The sequence below is a fragment of the Sus scrofa genome, chromosome 1 (genome assembly GCF_054392235.1).
Source record: "Sus scrofa isolate SSC_HxYL_T2T_F1_AM1 chromosome 1, Sscrofa_HxYL_maternal_Yorkshire_Landrace_v2.0, whole genome shotgun sequence".
Taxonomy (NCBI): Eukaryota; Metazoa; Chordata; class Mammalia; order Artiodactyla; family Suidae; genus Sus; species Sus scrofa.
In genome coordinates this window covers 28,780,825-28,800,813 of record NC_139383.1, presented here as the reverse complement: position 1 = coordinate 28,800,813, position 19,989 = coordinate 28,780,825, and the positions used below count along the sequence as shown (strand labels likewise).

Genomic DNA, 19,989 nt, shown 5'->3' with positions numbered 1-19,989 from the left:
ACTAAGTAAATATGCAGTATTATAAATCTTCAAATGGATTCTTGTAACTGATTTCTCTACTTGATTGTACTTTGGACTTATTACTTGCAGGGCAGTTTTATGATCTCCCCTACCGCATCTCAGCTTAGAAAGAGTTGGGAAGATATTTTATTATTCTATTCATGAACACATCCCAAGTCTTGTTTTGTCAACAGGACAAAAAAAGAAAAGAAATGGGCTTGGAGTAGGAAGAAGTCTTCCTGGTGTTTGCTTCAATTGCTATTTTTGTCTTCAGTAGTTGCAATGTGTAAAATAAGCCTTAACTTTATCTTTCACATGAACACCGAGATCTCAGCAAATGTTAAGCTTCCCTGACATATTACTTTACTTGTCTTAACGTCCTTTTGCAACTTGTTGAAACTCTTCGTGATTAAAACAAAAAGCAGAGAATCGAACACACATTTCAAAACTATGAGCTGAAACTGCAGAGAGCCACATATTTTTATTTTTTAATTATCAAAGACATTCACAAGACAGAAAAGACAAGCTTGTACAAGGGTGACTCAAGCTGGCTAGATCCAGCAGTACCTGAAGCACAGACATGAGCATCCAGAACAAGGGAGCCTGGAGCTATCAGAACAGGCTTCTGTGCTGATCACTGAGGACTTCAGCAGTCATCAAGGCCACTCACCACTTTTGAAAACGCTCCCCTCCCCCCACCAAGTTCTACACAACAGGGCATATTTGCCTCTACAACATGTGTAGGGAGTCAAATATATTTTTACTAGAAGATTTTTCACGCTGGGTATACATCTGGGCAAAATTTACACCTCAGTGCCCACCACTGTTTTTCTCACTTCTTATTTTAATGGAATCAATTGTCTAATTTGGTAAATAAGCTTTCTAATTTTATTTTAGTTCTGACCTTCTTGAGGTTAAATATTTTATTGACAGACTTATAATCACACAGTTGAGAAAGAAGAGGAATCAAGGAAAAACGGAGGTGAACTCTCCTATTTTATAACTTCACACTTCAAAATATACAGTCACAGTAACGACAACCATTATTCAGGAACTAAAGAAATAAATAATGCAATGTAAAAATTTAAAAACAAGTATTGAGGCTAAAATAAATACTAAACAATATAAGTCTACACATCCCTCATATGCTCCCGTGAAATGCTTTCTTTAACAAGTGAAAAAAAAAAAAAAAAAAAAGAAAAGGAACACTGTTGCCAGTGTGTCCAAAAGCCACTTTTAGTTTATGTGTAATTCATTCAAAACCAGCAAATTCGTTACCTTTTAATGCCTTTCTTCCTGCGACCATTCTGAATACACAAAATCCTGAAGCTCCTTATCTTTATTTTAAATCAAGTTAAATTTCAATAGCAGATATTTCAAATTCTGAGCATAACATCACGCATATAACCATACCACAGATATAATATTAAAAGATTACTTAAAGGACATCCGAACAATGCAAATACTTTTTCTTCATATTTGCTGAGTAGCAATTACGGTTTTTCTCTATTGATTTTCCAACAACGGTAATGAAATTTTGATGCAATTACTAATAAATATAAGTACCAATACTGTGATCTACAGCAAACACGGTGGTTTATAACAATTAATCTCAAAATGCCACATTTATTTTTCCACTCATACCTCACTTCTGATTTTTCTAGATTCATAAGGGTAAGAAGTAGTAGATCCTTCCTTTCTCCTTGGCCATTTAAAGTTTCTGAACTCTGAAGAGAAAATCCATTCGGTTTAATCTGTCATTTCATTTCTGTGTATTTGGTTCTTTGTCTCTTCGTCCTTCAACTCTTTACTAGGAAAAAAATGACACAAAATATACTTAAACAATGTCTTCTGGCCCCAACAATTCTCGGTGTGCCTAGGCAACTGCACAGGTAATACAACACCTTGTGCAACAGACAGACAGATACCCCTCCCCACAAAAGGACCCAAATACCAATTTGCCTTGTTGAACGTACTTCTAGTCTAACTTCTAGCCTGCCTCTTGAACATACTGTTAACATCTTTTAGTATCATTAGCAGTTGCTTAAGGCTTGCCCCCGCATTGATCAGGTAATTTAAGCAAAAAAAAGAAATAGGTTTCTCAAATATTAACACTAAGCACTGCAAACCCTAGGTAATTCCGGCAATTTAAGTGCAGGCAGTCAGAGTTTATGAAATTTGTTATCCACTGGCAAAAAATCACCATGGATGATGCCTCAGGGTTAGTGACTAGAAAGCATATAGACCATTTTATTAAACAGAACTCTTTCATTTAGTCTGGCTGTATCTACTTTTACAAGTGTTTTTCAGATAAATCCCAAAAACACTATGTGTCATTTTTGATGGACCAAGATAGTGATTGTTAGCTAAGTATCTAGATGCAGCTTTGAAATAAAATGCATTATACCATTAATAAAAATTAAGGATCAACAGGCAGATGAAACAAGAAGTTGCTTCCTTTAGAGACCATGTACAACTAGAAGGTGATAAACTAGGGGTTGGACCTGGAATTTTTTGATGCTATTTTTCATATATCAGTGATGAGTATATGGACTTACACAAACCTGTTGTTGTCTTTCCTCTAGACAAAAAGGGCTTAACATTTGGGTGCTCTTAGAAAACAAACTTCAGCCTATGGAAGACGGCAATCTGGTTACATGGTGGTCAGTTCTATTGCTCACTCCTGAGAAAAGGAGAGGCTGGAGCATCATGGCAAAAGAGGATGTGCTGATAACCATTTCTTAAGGGCCTTTCCTGGTGGCATGGGAGGGTTAGGTAACATCTCTCTGATTTTAGGGGCAAGCCCCCCAATCTTAAATAAATGGCTATATGATCTCTTCATATGAAAAACATTTACATGAGGGGAAAAATCCTTTGTCAGTTTGTGTTTCCTGATTTTAAATTTGTTAAACTACTCTTTTTTTTTTATTACTCAAATACATTTATCACATCTGTATAAACTACTCTTATATACAGAAGTCCCCAAATGTTTCAAGTGACCATGCTCACAAAAGTAACTGAGGTGGAGAATAAAATGGCACAGAGGCGGTGTACCAAGGTACGGTCTCACCAGGGGCACAAAGGGTATCATTCTGCCTTAGTGTGTATACAGGGGCAGGATATAAAACGTGCCTAAATTAGGATCTGATAAAAAATGGGAAAGAAAAGGCTCAAATGCTTAGTGCAAGTCTTCCAGAGGCCCTGCCAGGAACAGTGAGGAAGGTAAAGGATCTTAGAGGAATGACGAGGCAAAACGTCTTAGATGAGAAGAGGCGTTTATGGTAGTGTGGGCAAAGATGGAAACAGAAAAGGGAAGGGGGGATGAAGCGGGGAGCAGCTGGACAGGACAGCAGGGCAAGTTCCATTCATCAGATGGAGGCTGCACTGAGGAGTGAACAGAGGAGCCAGGAGGACCCTCAGGAGAGGGAGCCCGAAGAGAAATTACCTAGAAAAAGCTATAGAAGGCAGTAAAGAGAACATATTTAGGGACATGCTAAGAACATACTTCCCTCAGCAAGCTTCAGACGAAGGAGAGGAAGGAACATTGAGTAGAGAATGACAAAGGCTGTCTGGGAAAGGGAGAAAAGGGACAGATGAAAGGAAGAGGAGATGAGATGGTCAAATGCACACCTCAGACAAGGAACAAGCCCCACTGACAACAGGGGAGAAGCCAAGTGACTGGCACAACAGCATGACCAAGGATGCTGACAGCGGGAGGGACGTCATCTAACCAAGACCCCGAATGAGGGCAAATCCAGGCTGTCGCTGAGGTATTTCCTCGTAAAGGACCCCCAGAACAGACCGGAAGAGAGAGTAACACACGAAAAGAGAAAGGAAAATCTCATAGCAAGATTCGGAAAATGAATATGAAACCAAGTGTTTGTGGATACGTTGTGTGTGAAAAATAAGATCCATAAAAATACTGGGCCCTACCCCAGGAGAAGTTCAATCTAATGAGTATTCTCTAAAGGTTTACTATGTGGCCAGACACCAGGCTAAGTGCTGGGGAGAAAAACTGTCAGCATGTTATAGTCCCTGCCTGCAAGCACTTACTATTTAATCAGAGTTATCAGGCAGAGCATTTCATAACAGACATAACCCTGAACTTGGAACCAGAAGATCAAGTCCTAGTTGAGATACTTGAACTGATCCTGAGACCTTGATTTCTTTAAATGTAGAAAGAATGGGCTGTATTAGAACATTTCTGACATGACTCTCTTTTCTTATTTTTTTTTTTTTGGTATTTTTGCCATTTTCTTGGGCTGCTCCCACAGTATATGGAGGTTCCCAGACTGGGGGTCCAATCGGAGCTGTAGCCACCGGCCTATGCCAGAGCCACAGCAACACAGGATCCGAGCCGCATCTGCAACCTACACCACAGCTCACGGCAATGCCGGATCCTTAACCCACTGAGTAAGGCCAGGGATCGAACCTGCAACCTCATGGTTCCTGGTCGGATTCGCTAACCACTGAGCCACGACGGGAACTCCAACTTTCATTTTAGAAGAAAGTAGTATATATCAGTATATGTTAAATAGAAAAATTAAAAAATACACAAAATAACATGAAAAAAATCATCACAATTCTACCACTTAAGAGATAATTTCTCATGTTTTTTGATGTATACTGTCAATATTTTATGTATATGTTATAAACTATTTTAGAATCATCTTTCCTCTACTTAAAAATCTATCATAAATCTTTCCAAGTCTACGAAAACATGTCTGTAATACAACGAATAAGAGTCACATGGTATTCTATTATAGTAATGTTGCATAAATTAATCAACCATGTAGTCTTAAAAATTGATTTTTTCTTTCTTTCTTTCTATTTTTAAAACACTGCTCAAAGGAGTAGTCTTTTAACAGAATCTCTGCATGTATACTTAAATATTTTCCTAGAACAGATTCCTGGAAGTAGAACTGTCAGGTCAAAAGACATGAACAATTTGAAAACTTAAAAAATAAAAATGAGTATTACCAAGCTATACTCCACAAAAGATTACACTTACACTATTACCAGCAGCTTATAAGGAAATCCACTTCCCTATGCTCTCGTCAACAGAAGGTATTGTCTGAAGCTTGCTGAGGGAAACATACTATCTCATTTATTTTTTAATTTCTATTACTTTGATCACTGGAAGTAGACATTTTTCATATGTTCACTGACATATATATGCCATATATATCTCCCTTTAAGAATGTCCAATCACGCCATTTGCCAGTTCTCCTATTGATAGACTTCTTTTCCCTGCTGGTTTTTCAGAGCTTTTTTATATATTAAGGGCATATTAATCCCTTATCATATATTTTGTGAAACTCTTCCTGATCCCAGGTTATTGTTTGTTTTCAGATTTTCCTTACGGCATTTTTTTTTTCTCTTTGACACAAGTCATTTTACAGTTTCTATTATTTAAATCTAAAAACCTATTTCAAAATGTTTTCTGATTCATGTATCAATGATAAAAAGTCATTCCTTAATATCCATGGTTATCAAGCTATTCATTTTATAAGCTTTATCATGAGATTTTATTTTTTGCAGTTAAAAATCTAAACATACTTATGAAAATTCTGAATATAGAGTTCTCATTAAGTGACAGTTTCACAAAAGCATATATGATAGAGTTGTAACATTTCACTTTCAGCAAACTTTGCTTCTTCTAATAAAGAAAAGAGAGGCCTTCATTAAAAAGGCCTTTCTTGTCCTTCTTACACTTTATATCCCACCAGAAAACACTGCCATTCAAACTAGTTTTGTCCCACTTCCTTGTTTCGGTGGAAAAAAGTACCCTCTTTCTTGTTTCAAATTCTGTGTTTTTCCTCAGGTCTTGAGGAATTACTCTCCTTAATCTATATCTCAACTGGCTTCTCTTGAGAGGCTCTTTGCTCTTGGATTTAAATATTCTTGTCATTCCCTCCTCTATAAAGATCTCCTCGACATCCTGTGTTTTCCACTAGTTACTGCCTAGCTTTTTCTTTCCTTTGAAGTGCAACTTTTGGGAGAAGCGGCAGCTCCTGATGGTCCTTCCCCTGTGGGCTGGAAGCACTCTGACTCAAGCTTCCAGGACTCTGCATCAAAACTGTTCTCTCCCAGGGCACAAATGGCCTCCTGGTTGCAAATCCCAAAGGTTTTTTTTTTTTTTTTTTTTTTTTCTAAATGGCTTTGCCTGCAGCATATGGAAGTTCCTGGGCTAGGGATCTCATGTGAGCTGCAGCTGCAATCTATGCCTCAGCTGTGGCAATACCAGATCCTTTAACCCACTGAGACTAGCCAGGGATTGAACCTGTGCTTCCTCAGGGACCTGAGCATTTGCTGTCTGATTCTTAACCCACTGTGCCACAAAGGGAACTCCCCATAGACATTTTCAGTCCTTATTTGCTCTCTTTGGCATTGGTCACTGTTGACCACGCCTTTCCTAAATCTTCTGTTGACTCTGTAATGTGACTTTCTCTTGGGTTTCCTCTTACCTCTATGAGGGTGACTTTCCGGCCAGTTTGCTCGTTCTTCATCCCCTGTGTATCCATGTGTCCTCGGTCCTCACGGCTTTGTTCTCTGCCCATTTCCGCACTGCAGGAGGAGAAGAGAGGAGACAAGGAGCCAGTAAGAAAGCTGCTGCCACAGCTCGAATGGGGTTCTGATTTAGGGAAGTGGTGTGGGAATAAAAAGGGGAGATAAACAGGAGGATCTGAGAGCCAGTCAACAGACCATATAAGCGATGATACATGTGGGTGAGAGGCAGGGAGTTGCGAAAATAACGTGGAGACATACATCTTTGCTGGCTGGGCTCCTCTCTCACTGTATGAAAGGACAAGAATAAAATAAACTTCACTTATTTCAGAAAAAGATTAGCTACCTGGAAAAAACTAGAAAGACTTTATCAAATTAAATGAAAAACGTGTGTGGGTGTATAAGTGCAAAAGATTCCTTAATGACAAAGAAAGGGGTGAAGGAAGTTTATGCATTAGATATCCTGACCTGCTGGATGGAAAATGCTGCTTTTCAGACGGTTCAAAGAGTAAAGTATAAAATAAATATTGTGTGAATGAGTGTGTAGCAATGCAAATTGTACTAAAAAAAGAAAATACAAAAACAATGAAAAAAGGGAAATTCAAAGAATGGAAGGCAGGGTCTCTTTTCTAGGATGCCAAAGAATGGTTGAAGACATCAAAAAAGAGCTTGAAAAAAGGACAAGAATTTCAAAATCAGGCAGTAAGTAGGACTGAATAGTGACTACAGTGGACTGAATTGTGTTCTTTCGCAGGTTGAAGTCCCAACCCCTAAAGTGAATATATCTGGATACTGGGCCTTTAAGGGGGTGATTAAGGTTAGATGAGGTCACAGGGCTGACCTCCATGAAATTTAAATTAGAGATCAAAACCAAAAAGATCTCTAGAAAAACTCCTAAATATTGGAAATGAAATGAGCCACATCTAAACAACCCACAGGCCTAAGAGGAAATAAAAAAGAAAATTAGAAAATATTTTGAAAGGAATAAAGATGAAACAACACAAAATTCGTGGAATACCATTAAAGCAGTCCTTAGTGGGAAATTTATGGCACCAAATATTTATTTGAAAGAAGACAGGTGTCAAATCAATGACTAGTTTCCACTTCAAAAATTTAGAAAAATAAGCACAAATTAAACCCCAAATAACCAGAAATAAGGATCAGAGTAGAAATCAGTGAAACAGAAAATAGATAAACAGGAGTTCCTGTTGCGGCTCAGTGGTTAATGAATCAGACTAGGAACCATGAGGTTGTGAGTTCCATCCCTGGCCTTACTCAGTGGGTTAAGGATCCAGCATTGCCGTGAGCTGTCGTTTAGGTCGCAGACGCGGCTCAGATCCCGCATTGCTGTGGCTCTGGTGTAGGCTGGTAGCCACAGCTCCGATTAGACCCCTAGCCTGGGAACCTCCATATGCCATGGGAGTGGTCCTAGAAAAGGCAAAAAAGACAAAATAATAATAATAATAATAAAATAAATAAATAAATGAAAGTTGAAGTGTAAAAAGAAAAGAAATAAACAATAAAGAGAAATCAATGAAACAAAGCTTATTCCTTTCAGTAAAATTGATAAATCGTTTGCCAGGCTGACTGGGGAAAACAGGGTAACGAAATAAATTATCAACACCAGGAATTAAAGAGGCAACATTATTATAGACTTTATTAATATTAAAAGATAATGAGGGAATATTTTGAACAATTATCTGTTAATAAATTCAACTACTTCGATGAAATGGATAAGTTCCTTGAAAGACACAAATTATCAATACCTATCAAAGAAATAGATAACCTTAACAGTTCTACTTGTATTGAACAAACTGAACTCGTAGGAAAATGTCTTCCAAAAAGGAGTACTCCAGGTATTCTTTTTTTTTTTGTCTTTTTCTGTCATTTCTTGGGCCGCTCCCCTGGCACATGGAGGTTCCCAGGCTAGGGGTCCAATCAGAGCTGTAGCCACCAGCCTATGCCAGAGCCACAGCAACTCGGGATCCAAGCCTCATCTGCAACCCACACCACAGCTCACGGCAATGCCGGATCCTAAACCCACTGATCAAGGCCAGGGATCGAACTTGCAACCTCATGGTTTTTAGTCAGATTCATTAACCACTGCGCCACGATGGGAACTCCAACTCCAGGTATTCTTTACTGGTGTATCTACCCAAAATCTGAAGAAGAAATAGAGTGACATTAGCGAAAATGGTGGAGTAAAGATTTCTGAAAATTCTCTATCCCAAAGAAGCTACCAGAAAACTGGCAAAATGTTAGAGTCAACTTGTTCAGAAAATTAGCCAATAGAAATAACCTGGAGAATGTTTATATATACTCAAGAAGAATGACACTCAGAAGAACAGTGAGCTTTGCAGTATTTTAATTTCACCATATCCCATCCCCACTATCTGGTTTTGTGGATACCTTGAAAAAGAAAAGCCTACAAGTATGGTGAAAGTCAGCAACCTGGCAGCCACCGGAGGGAGCAGAACAGAGCTGGAGCTCTTTTGAAGCCTCATTCCCAAGGAATTACTGTTATCTGACTAGTCCCGTGGTTCCCTGGAAGATACCACTTGTAAGGCTGTCTGCGTTTGACTTATCGCAGAGCTTGCCTTTTCCCTGGGGGGCAATTACAATTAGATGTAGGGCTGTGTAAGTGGTGGACAAACAACAGACTAAAAGCTGTAAAGGAAAAGCTGGGGGATTTGAAAAGGAGTTTTGAAAAGCTCAGATATAGTCCTGGGAGTCTAGAAGCCTCACACATATGTAGGGCTATGTGCATGCAGCTGAGAAGGCCTTAGGCCCTTGCCACTGGCTGCCCTTAACACCCTATGCCAACAGGAAGTGAAGGCTATGACAGAGATGTCAACTGCATGGCTGGGTGCTGAAGGTGCACAGCACACACAGAACCTCTAGCAAGCCTGGGGGCCCTTCTGATTCCAGGTGTTTAAGGAAATCCATGTCCCATTATTAGCTGGTCGCTAACCTAACTGAGCAGAGACTCCTGCGGCCTAACATTATAATTACAGAATTAAAGAATTTGTTCAGAGAAGTGACTTAATAAACAATGAACAACTACAGTAAGTAGCAACAACAACAAACCCTGAGGAGGGGGAAGAATCTAATTTCCGGAATTGTCACATTATATCATTTAATTGCCCAGTTTCAACAAAAGATTACAAGACATGCAAAGAAGCAAGAAAGTATGAACCATACAAGGGAACAGGCAATCAGCAAGAACTGTTCCTTGGGAAGCCCAGACATTGAACTTTCTAGACAAAGAGTTAGAATCCACTACTGTAAATACGTTAAAAAAACTGAAGAAAACCATATTTAAAGAACTAAAGGAAGTGAACATCTCATCAAATAGAGACTATCAAGAAAGAAATAGAGACTATAAAAGAAAGAAGTAATACCAAACCTGCAGACTTTCCCAGAAGAGGGAATTCCCTGAAGAGGGAATTCCTCTCAACTCATTGCATGAAGCCAGCTTACTCTGATAGCAAAGCCAGACTAAGACATTATGAGAGAAAACTAGAGACCCATATTTCTCATGAACAAAATATAAAAGATTCTAAATAAAATTTTAGCAAATCAAGTACACCAATTTATAAAAAGGTTATACACTGTGACTAAATGGGATTTATCCTAAGAATGAAAGGTTGGTTTAACACTTGAAAATTATCATATATACACTTTTAAAAAGAAAAATCATATGATTATCTTAATAGATGCAGAAAAAGTATTTGACAAAAATCTAACATCTATTCCTGATACAAACTCTAAGCAAACTAGGCAATGACGGAATAAACGTATTTATTAAAAACACCTACAATAATACGCGTAATACTAAAAGACTGAATGCTTTTCCACTTACTTTCCTAAGGATAACAGAAGATAAGTAGTAGTATTCTTATCTATTCTTATTTCTATTCAACATGGTACTGGAAGTTTTAACCAGTGCAATAAGGGGAGAGGGAGGAAAGAAGGAAAGAAGGGGTAGGGAGGAAGGGATGGAGGTAGGTAGAGAAGAAAGGCAAACAGACTGGGAAGGAAGAAATTAAACTGGCTTTTATATGTCTATGTGGAAAATCTGGCGAAATCTACCAAAAAGCTATTAGAATTAACGAGACAGTTTAATAAGCTGGCATGATAAAGATCAACACACAACAATTAGTAGTATTTCCATAAATCAGCAGCAAACAATTATAAACTGAAATTTTAAAATAATACTATTACCTATGAAGTATTATCACCTATGAAATGTGCAGAAATGAACCAGTCAAATATGTGCAGGACTTATACACTAAAAACTAACAAACAGTGCTAAGAAAAATTAAGGAAGGCCTAAATAAATGGAGAACTATTTCATGTTAATGACTCAGATGAGTGCATATTGTTAACAGGTCCACTCTCCCCAAACCTATCAGTGGATTCAAGGCAATACCAATTGGAATTCCAGAAGACTGTTATAGGAATCCACAAGCTTATTCTAAAATTTGCGTGGATGTACCAAGGACCCCGAATAGCTAAACCAGCTTTAAAAAAAAGGACAAAGCTGGAGGACCTTTGGATAATAATAAATAAAAAAGGATAGTACCTATTATAAAACTATGGTAATCAAGACAGTGTGTTACTCGTGTAAAGAGAGAAGTAGATTAATGGATCAGAATACAGTCCAGAAACAGACCCCACACTAATACTGACAACTGATTTTCAAAGAAGGTACAAAGACCATTCCGTTGAGGCATGATTGTTTTTTCTACAAATGATACTGAACCAACTGGATATCCAAATGCGAACAAAACAAAATCCTCTGATCCAAACCTCATACTATATATGAAAATTAATCCAAAACAGATCCTAGGTTTAAATATAAAACCAATTTGAATTATAAAACTTTTACCGGAAAACACAGGAGAAGACCTTTGTGACTCTGGACAAAGGCTTCTTAGATGCTATACCGAAGGATGATTTATAAAATAAAAACATTGACAAACTGGACTTCATCAAAATCAAAAGTTTGCTTTTCAAAAGCTACTGTTAAAAGAAAATTTCTGCAAATCATGTGTCTGACAGAGAACATTATTAGAATATATAAATAACATTGTGCTGTTACATAGCCAACAGTGGATAGTTTTAATTTCAGAAAGAGTGGGGGTGGGAGGATAAGACAAAGGCTGAAAAATGAGTAATCAAAGTAAGAACTTTAGAAAAAAAAGTTGCAAGTGGTAGGGTATTTGAGAGAAAAAAGGTAAACTACTTTCTTTTTATGAAGAGAGGAAGAATAGGATTATTATAAACAGAACAATATACAGTGGAGGAGAGACTGGATACTTGGAATTAACTCTTATTAAGTTATATTAAGAAGGGATTAATATTAAGAAGAGATTTCACTCATTCATTCAGTTCACATATGAGTGTTCACAAACACAGAGCTTTAGTATCATTGCTCAACTGAATTAACTTCTCAATGACCAAAACTATTAATGAAATAACGCATTCTATGTCTTAAAAAAAACTCCAGCAAACTCAAGACAAAATATATTAGCAAGTAGGGAACATTAATGTTAATTTTAGGATTATAACCTATTTGTAATGTTCCCTACTTGCTAATGCTTCATTACAAACTCTGACTTGGGCAACAGATAATAACGTCACAGAGGCATGAGATACAAAAGGTGAAAGTTTTAAGACTTTTAAGAAGATGCCTTTAAATTAACCTATAAACGTTTCTTTTTGGTATTTTGGAAAGAGAGTATAACTTTACTGAAATATGTAAAAACTGTTTGCACAGAAGTGACTGACACTTCTAAAAGAAATTAAAGAATAAATGAGACAAAGAATTCAAGTGAAAGGTGGTGAGAGCCAGTCCAAGTGGCTCATTTATATATTTTGGTCAACCAACTAATAAGCAGATGTCAGAAACTGGCAGGGCTGTAAAGAAACAAAAAATTAGCTCCTGTCCATTTATTTGGGTACAATGGACTCATGTAAGTAAAGCAGAGAAATAAAGAAGTGACTTCTTTGTACATACTGGGCTACAGTGTTTCCACCTTCAACTCGCCTACTGTTTCTAAGTCATGAGAAATGTATCTTAATTCATCCTTACTTCTAAGAAATTATGAGTAGTGGGAAAGCCCAAAGGTTTTAGATGCACTTGAGCATTTAGACATATCTGAACTTCTCATGAAAATTTATTTTCAGAAGTTTCTTAAGTGCTCTAGTTCAAAAAGAGAAACCAAGCTACCCTGGCAGCCTTTAGAGGGTGGGATATTTGGAGGCTTTTTTTTGAATTCTCATCTGGAAAGCACTGTGTGGATCTCTGTATCACCTGAAAACAGGTATCCAATATATTTAGAATCTTTCACTAACATATTAGGTAAAAGTTGAAAAAATTTTATAAAACATGTTTAAAGGAGGGCACTGTTCTGATAATGTATTAAAATACGGCCATTTTTGGTTGCTGAAACAGGGTTTTCCCTTATTGATCCAGCATTAAAAAAAAAAAAAAATGGATCCTAGTTGGGTTTGTTAACCACTGAGCCATGAAGGGAACTCCCAATTCCTGTAAATTAGACTGTCATATAAATCAGATTTTCTGAATTAGAAGAGACATATTCTTCAAAATGTCAAAGTGTATAGCAGAGTTAACTTAAATACATGTTTTCCTGAAGGACATTCAGTAGGGATCACCTCTGTGCACATGTATGTAAGCTTGTACCCAGCTGTGAAGATGGTGGTGGAGGGTTGGGAGGGCATGGCAGCTACCCAAGCTGTTCAAGGTTGTTACACTCATGTGACAGTATGCTAGTGATGTGTGAATGTTAAATTTGGGCTTAAAATTCAATACAATATGATCTGCAATGACAAAAATTGATAAGTACTTTGAGAAGGTTTTCGATATTTTTCTTTGAGGTAAAAGAAGGATTTTCTATTTACGCATTAAGTAATATAGTAAGTACCAAATAAAAATACAAGAACTTCCTAGAGATCTTTTAAAATAAACACCTCAAAAAACTTAAAAATATACAACAATAATGTTCTGGGTATTAGCATTTTTTCTTTAATGCCTCAAAATAAGCATTACATAATTTTAATTTTCTTTACCACATCATTTACTTGTTACCAGTTAATGTCATTTCAAAATGTTATTCAAATGACATAAATGACAAAAAGGGTCCACAAAAACAACACTTTACTGTAATATTTTTATTTTATTTCATATTACTTCTTATAACTTGGCAATACATATCCTCAAAGTCTAATCACTAAAATATTCTCCTGAAACTAGCTAACCTCTTTTAGAAACCAATTATCTGAAATTTAAATTCTAGTGTGATGTTACGAAAAGGAAGTGGAGACACTGTCCTTAAAAGAAAAAAAAAAAAAAAAACCCAACTATTTATCACTGCAAATTATTCAAGAGGAAAAGTTCCTTACTGTGTCATATATTCTGAGCCCAGTCTGAACTCCTGGAACTTGAATGACTGCTGTGAAAGAAGAAGAACAAAGAGTTAAGTCACAATCACAGGAGTAAACACAGGCGACATTCAGGATATTCACATGCTGAAAACCCACCAACTGGTTGGGTGAGGAGAGAGCATGCCTGTTCTGAACATAGGTGTCTATAAGCATAATGTATTCACTCCCATGGAAAACCAAGGAAACAGCTCACCAGATGGATTAAGCACTCTTTGTAAATAAGGTGGGCTTTCAGGTGTGTGGCAAAAAGAGTCAGTTGTGAATCAGCCTAGATTAACTCAGTAATACTATGATGTATTACTCAAGTTCTAAATTTAACTTTCAACACTGTATCTTTGTATTTTGTCAGTATACTCCATATTTTCATACTGATATTCACTGAACTGTGTGTAAAATTTTGAATCTGAAAGCTCTTTAAATCTTTGAGAAAATTTGTTCAGTATATCTATTTTATTAATGGCACCTCCATGAAAAAAATCAAATAAGCACTTTCAGCAGTGCCAGATTATACTGAGTGTTAGGTAGTACCTCTAGAGTTTGAACGCTAATTCCAAATGAAAGTGTACTATGGAAAAAGTGTTTGATATGAGACAGTATTTTAGAAGTCAACTCAATTTTGCTATAAAATAGGCATGAAATTTTTTTAGAGGAAATTACATGTTATAGAAAGGATCTACTTAAAATTCACATAGAGAACATAAATTGGTACTATATTAAAGTTTTGAATTACATATAAATGAAAGAGATAAACCTTATCTACCTAATTAAGTTTTTAAAATCTCAGAAAGCAACCAAAATGAAAAGAAAGAAAAGAAGTACAACTTTCTCTTTCAGTCTTAACTTCTTTGAGTAACTACTGTTTTCCCAGTCTTATCTCTACTGAAACTTGTTTTGCCTTTTTAGATTTCCTCCTTCACAATCAGATTTCAGCAAGATTTGGCACTGAATATCTTTAAACAAGTACTACTTTTCTTATCATAGAGATTTCGAGAGGATTTTGTCCTTTTCTCGACCATAATTATGTGATAGTATTGCTAGCTATAGAGCTTGAAATCAAGCATATAATAAAAGCATGAGTTAAAGTACAAGAAGACTTAGTGGTGAAAGGTTGCAGTAAGTGACCCAATTTGAAAGAACAACAAAACAACCAATCCTTGATTTTTCTCTGCTAGCTGAAGATGTTAAAATGTGTGTGTGGGGGAAAGCACAAACACACAGAAAATTTAAATTCAAGGACTAATGCAAATTGCAGAATAGTCTACCTGCCCTTGATCCAGAATAAGAAGCAAAGAAAACCATCAAAACTCTCAGAAAGCATCAATTTTAGCTGAATTGCTTCAGTTTTTTCCCCAGACGTATGAAATAAATTCTAAACACAGCAACCAAATTAAAGATAAGGTTCTTCTTCTTTTTTTTTAAACTTCTGTTTTTTTTTGGAGGGGGGGAGCTGTGTCCATGGCATGTGGAACTTCCCAGGCCAGGGACTGAACCCACACCACAGCAGCAACCCAAGCCACTGCAGTGACACCACCAGATCCTTAACCTACTGAGCCACATGGGAACTCTGTAAAATGTTTCTTTCACACAGTCTAAATATTACTTTTATCTCTTTGTCCAAGGCAAGAGTAACATCTTACCTAAATAAACATATATACAGTCAGCCCTCACCATCTGAGGGGGACTGGTTCCAGGACACCCCCACCTCCACAGACAGCAAAATCTACAGATGCTAAAATGTATTATATAAAATGATATAGTATTTGCATATAACCTAATAATCTCTCATAGACATTAAATCATCTCTAGATTACTTATAGTATCATGATATAAGTGCTATGTAAATACTTATAAATACAATATAAATGCTACATAAATAGTTGTCAGTATGGCAAATTCAAGTTTTGCTTTTGGGAACTTTCTGTAATTTTTTTTTTTCTTTCTGAGTAATTTTGATCAATGGTTGGTAAAATCTTTGGATGCGGAACCTGTGGAGAAGGAAGGCTGACTGTATATGAAATGCAAAAGTACTGCATTAAAATGAACCCAACATAATGGCTCTAATCAGAATCTGAGTCTACCCCAGAGGTTGAGGGAGAAGCGGTCAGAGTGAGTTATACATTACTGTGAAGTCAGTGTTACTTTTCCTTGTTTGTTGTGACCCTGACAAATGAAGGAACATATTGCTACGTGCAGGTCTTACCAAACCTGCTTTCAATAGTCTTTCCATGTGAAACGGGTGCTGTGATGTCCTCAGAACGTCTGTTTTCGGGTTAAACACTGTCCCTGCCTTCTTTCCTACTGATCACTGCTTTACTACAGTGAGCATAACACAAGCCCTTTTTCGTGATGCAAAGGTTGGCTTAACCTGTGTTCAAATCCTATGAATCACAAAGTAGTGGGGGATCCACATTAAACAATTTTGACACTTATTTGTAAAAGGACACTTATTTAATTAGGACCAATACTTCACTTCTAAACACCTTTACTCACTCATTCCTTGGTCTCAGCAGCAGCGCGCCATATGGGAAGTTACTCATGGAGGCAGAAGGAGGGGGAAGAAGGAGGTGTCTCTGTGAGCTGTTTTGTTTCACTTTATCTTTAAACAAAAAAGCCCCCAAGGCTATGAGACAATCAGCCCACAAGCACCCCCCACGGTCAAGGCCAAGGAGCATGACTGCCCTTCTTTCCCTCCTGTCCACACACACCTCTCAGCTGTTTTGTGACTTCGTTTCTTCTTCATGGACACCCTTGTTTTGGAGAGGAGGGATGAAGAGAGGAAGATGAGCAAAGCAAAGGAGATGAATGCAAGGATCAGAATCTAGACACTCCAGCTTCCCAAACCCTCACAACTTTGTTGTGATGCTTTTAAATTTAGATGCCGTGAGACAAACATCAAAGGAATGATTAATGGAATGATTTTCAGTGCCTGTATTGATTACATGAAGACTGTAAGAGACAACTCACAAATAATTTTGTAAAGGAGAAATGCGCCATGCAAACAACTCACCCAAATATTTCTATAAACTTGAAGAAGAATGTAAAATTAGGTAAATGTTAACTAATGTTTGTTGTAGCTGGCACACCAGCTTTAAATAAGGCAAGTTTATGATACAGTATATAGCTCTATTTTTCCATGCTATTTATAGACCTCCTGATTTCTACCTTCTCCAAAGAATTAATATCTGAATTTTTTAAAGCCCACTTTGTGGGAATTTTTTTGAAAAGAGTGAGGGGAAAAAACAAACAAACTAGGGCTGTTGGTTAAATTCTAATCGTGGTTCTGTCACTAACTCTCTATGTGGCCTGAGTAAGCCACTTACCTTCTCTTGGGATCTATTTTTCACCTGAAAATGTACAGGAGGTGCGCAGAATAAAAGCATGAACTATCATAGCACCATTCTCGTATTTTACAGATGAGGAAATGGAGGCCCAGAGTCACCAGGATTATAGAAGTAGCCTGAGGGTTACAGTACTGTTTTTCAGTTGCTTAAACAGCAATACTCTTTTTCAATACAATTTTATTTGAAAGGCTCACCTATAAACACTTAAAATTAGAATTTCTCTAGGTGCAGCTAGATTTGGTAGCCTGGAAAATCCTGCCTCCCCAGACATTCCCGCAGAGGCCCTGAGGTCTTCCTACAGGGCCTCAGAGGGGAGTTTTCAAACCACTGAACTAGACAAGCTCTTTCAGGTTTTCTCTATTGCTGAAATTTTGTTTTCAGGAGCATAATGTTATGATTTTAAGTATTCATGTAAGTTTATTGAGTCTTTGATTTTAGAATCGTATTTGATACTAAATCTTCCAATCGTGTTTTTCCTTAAGGACAAAATATTTCTCCGCATTAAGGAGCGGTTTCTAGGAGCGCAGCAAAACAAAAAGTGAGGCTGTCATCCTGATTATGACTTGTACTTCTGGATGCAACTGTGCCAATTAACAACAACAACAACAAAGACTTCAGGAACACCACTCTCAGGGCACAAGTCCTGCAGATTCAAAGCTGCATAGGCTCTCAGAGCTTACACGGAGCGACAACCAACAAGGCAGAGGGAGGTACATTCTATGATAAACAAAAATGTGCACGTATAAGAGAACAGAAGCCATGAACTGCAACTGGGGGCTTTTGAGAAGGATTCACAGAAGAGGGAGCATTAGCTAGACCTTGAGGGATAAACTGAAGTTCTGATCATTGGAGCAGCACAAAAACTATACAGATGGAGACCCCAGAGTCAGTTAAGGGTTAGAGGTTTTGTGTCTGCAGGGCACATACTCAGGAGGATGACCTGGAAGGTGAAGAAAAGAGGCCAGAACTTCTCTTCCATCTTTGAGGGGTGAGAGCTAGATTAAAATTGATCAGATTTGGACTTTAGGGACAAATATAGCATCAACTTTGATTTCTGAGCTGGGCAATCTTACATGACTTGATTTCTAGTTTAGAAAGGTACCTTGGGGAGGCAGGTAAACGGTGCCGTAAAGACTGGAGATTGGGAGCAGGGAGGTTCCACAGGCAGGGAACAGTTCCCAGGGGCTGTTTCACAGCAACATCCTGTCCAAGCTCCTTCCTCTTCAGTCCATGCTTTAAAAAGACTGGTGCCCCTTTATGGTTTCCACCCTTGTCTTTTTCATTCTGTACACTCCTCTGTCCCCACAGATTCAACCAGTATGTTTACGCTGCCAACTGGAGACTGGCACTTGCCATCTACCTCTGCAAGAACTGAAGCATGAGCCACTGCAGCTGCTGACCTGCAATACCCCCTGAAAGGGCTCAAGGTGGCAATCAGGAGTGAGACGCTCTGTGTGCTGGGAAAACCTGGCAGAACAGGTCTTTGGATAGATATTTTCAGGAGAAGATTTTATGAACCCAATTCTTGCATCTCTGAGTACCTAGAAAAGGACTAAAATCCTTCTTGGTGACATCTGCTCCTTGTGATGAGCAGTAACCTTCAAGAGATGAGCAGCAACCTTCTTCAAAATGCGCATTTGACTGCATGTACAAAATCCATATATACTGAGACCCCTCCCCGCCCCCCAGCCCCCCAGCTCTTTGGAGTGGTTTCTCAGAGCTGTCTGAAATGCTATCTTCTGGGCTACAGTCCTCATTTGCTCCAAATAAAACTTAACCCACAACTTTCACGTTGCATATTTTTTTTTTAAGTTGACAATGCTAATGACTTTCAAATCAACACACTGAACCCAGATCTCGAGTTTTCTTCAAAATGATCTGGCAATTGTTAGTTTTCAGCAAATCTTTCTTTTTTTTTTTCAGTTTTACTGAAGTATAGTTAGTTTGTAAGGTTGTAATATTTCTGCTGTACAACAAAATGATTCAGGTATACATATACACACACTCATTCTCTTTCAGATTCTTTTCCCACAAAGATCATCACAGAATATTGGGTAAGTTTTCAGCAAGTCTTATGAATATGGCAGTTTTTCTGAAAACACACCTGGAGCCATACATTTTCATCAGGACTACCTGGCAAGTCCGAGTTTTCTTTTTTTCTTTCTTTCTTTTTTTGGCAGGGGGAGGCTGCCCCTGTGGCATATGGAAGTTCCCAGGCTAGGGGTCATATTGGAGCTAGAGCCACTGGCCTACACCACAGCCACAGCAACGCAGGATCCAAGCAGCATCTGTGACCTACACCACAGCTTACAGCAATGCCAGATCCTTAACCCACTGAATGAGGCCAGGGATCGAACCTGCATCCTCATGGATCCTACTAGGGTTCATTACCACTGAGCCACAATGGGAACTCCAAGTCTGAGTTTTCAGCACATCTCTCCTGACCTGGTAGATGCCTGCACACAGGTACCACACGTGGCTCGGCTCAAACTGAAGTGACCTCATATTCTTAGACACTGAGATGTTCACATTAAAAACCCAGATCTCTCATTTTCCTTCATGTGGATTTTATCACCAAATCCTCTTTCTCATTTTGTTTGGCTTGCATCACTGCAACAGCCTCTCCTGGTCTTATTTCGTCCAGTACTGCCTTTTTTTCCTAGTCTACTCA

General features: G+C 37.9%; 1 protein-coding gene across 44 annotated transcripts in view; it reads right to left on the bottom strand.

Annotated features, from left to right (window-relative positions):
• Positions 1–462: 462 nt before the first annotated feature.
• AHI1 (Abelson helper integration site 1) overlaps positions 463–19,989 on the bottom strand; it is a 193,900-nt gene continuing 174,373 nt past the window's right edge. For 22 of the 44 annotated variants that reach the window (XR_014845582.1, XR_014845590.1, XR_014845603.1 and 19 more), the window contains 3 exons: positions 13,936–13,985; positions 6,468–6,567; positions 463–1,810 (listed from right to left, as the gene is read on the bottom strand). Coding sequence is in view for 16 of the 44 variants with exons in the window: in XM_085025255.1 (XP_084881381.1) it covers positions 1,808–1,810; positions 6,468–6,567; positions 13,936–13,985 (153 nt within the window). In the remaining 28 variants the exon portion in view is untranslated. Of the gene's footprint in view, positions 1,811–6,467; positions 6,568–13,935; positions 13,986–16,467; positions 16,725–19,989 lie in introns of those variants that run through there. The other 22 variants (XR_014845613.1, XR_014802927.1, XM_085025264.1 and 19 more) reach the window with 11 other exon arrangements.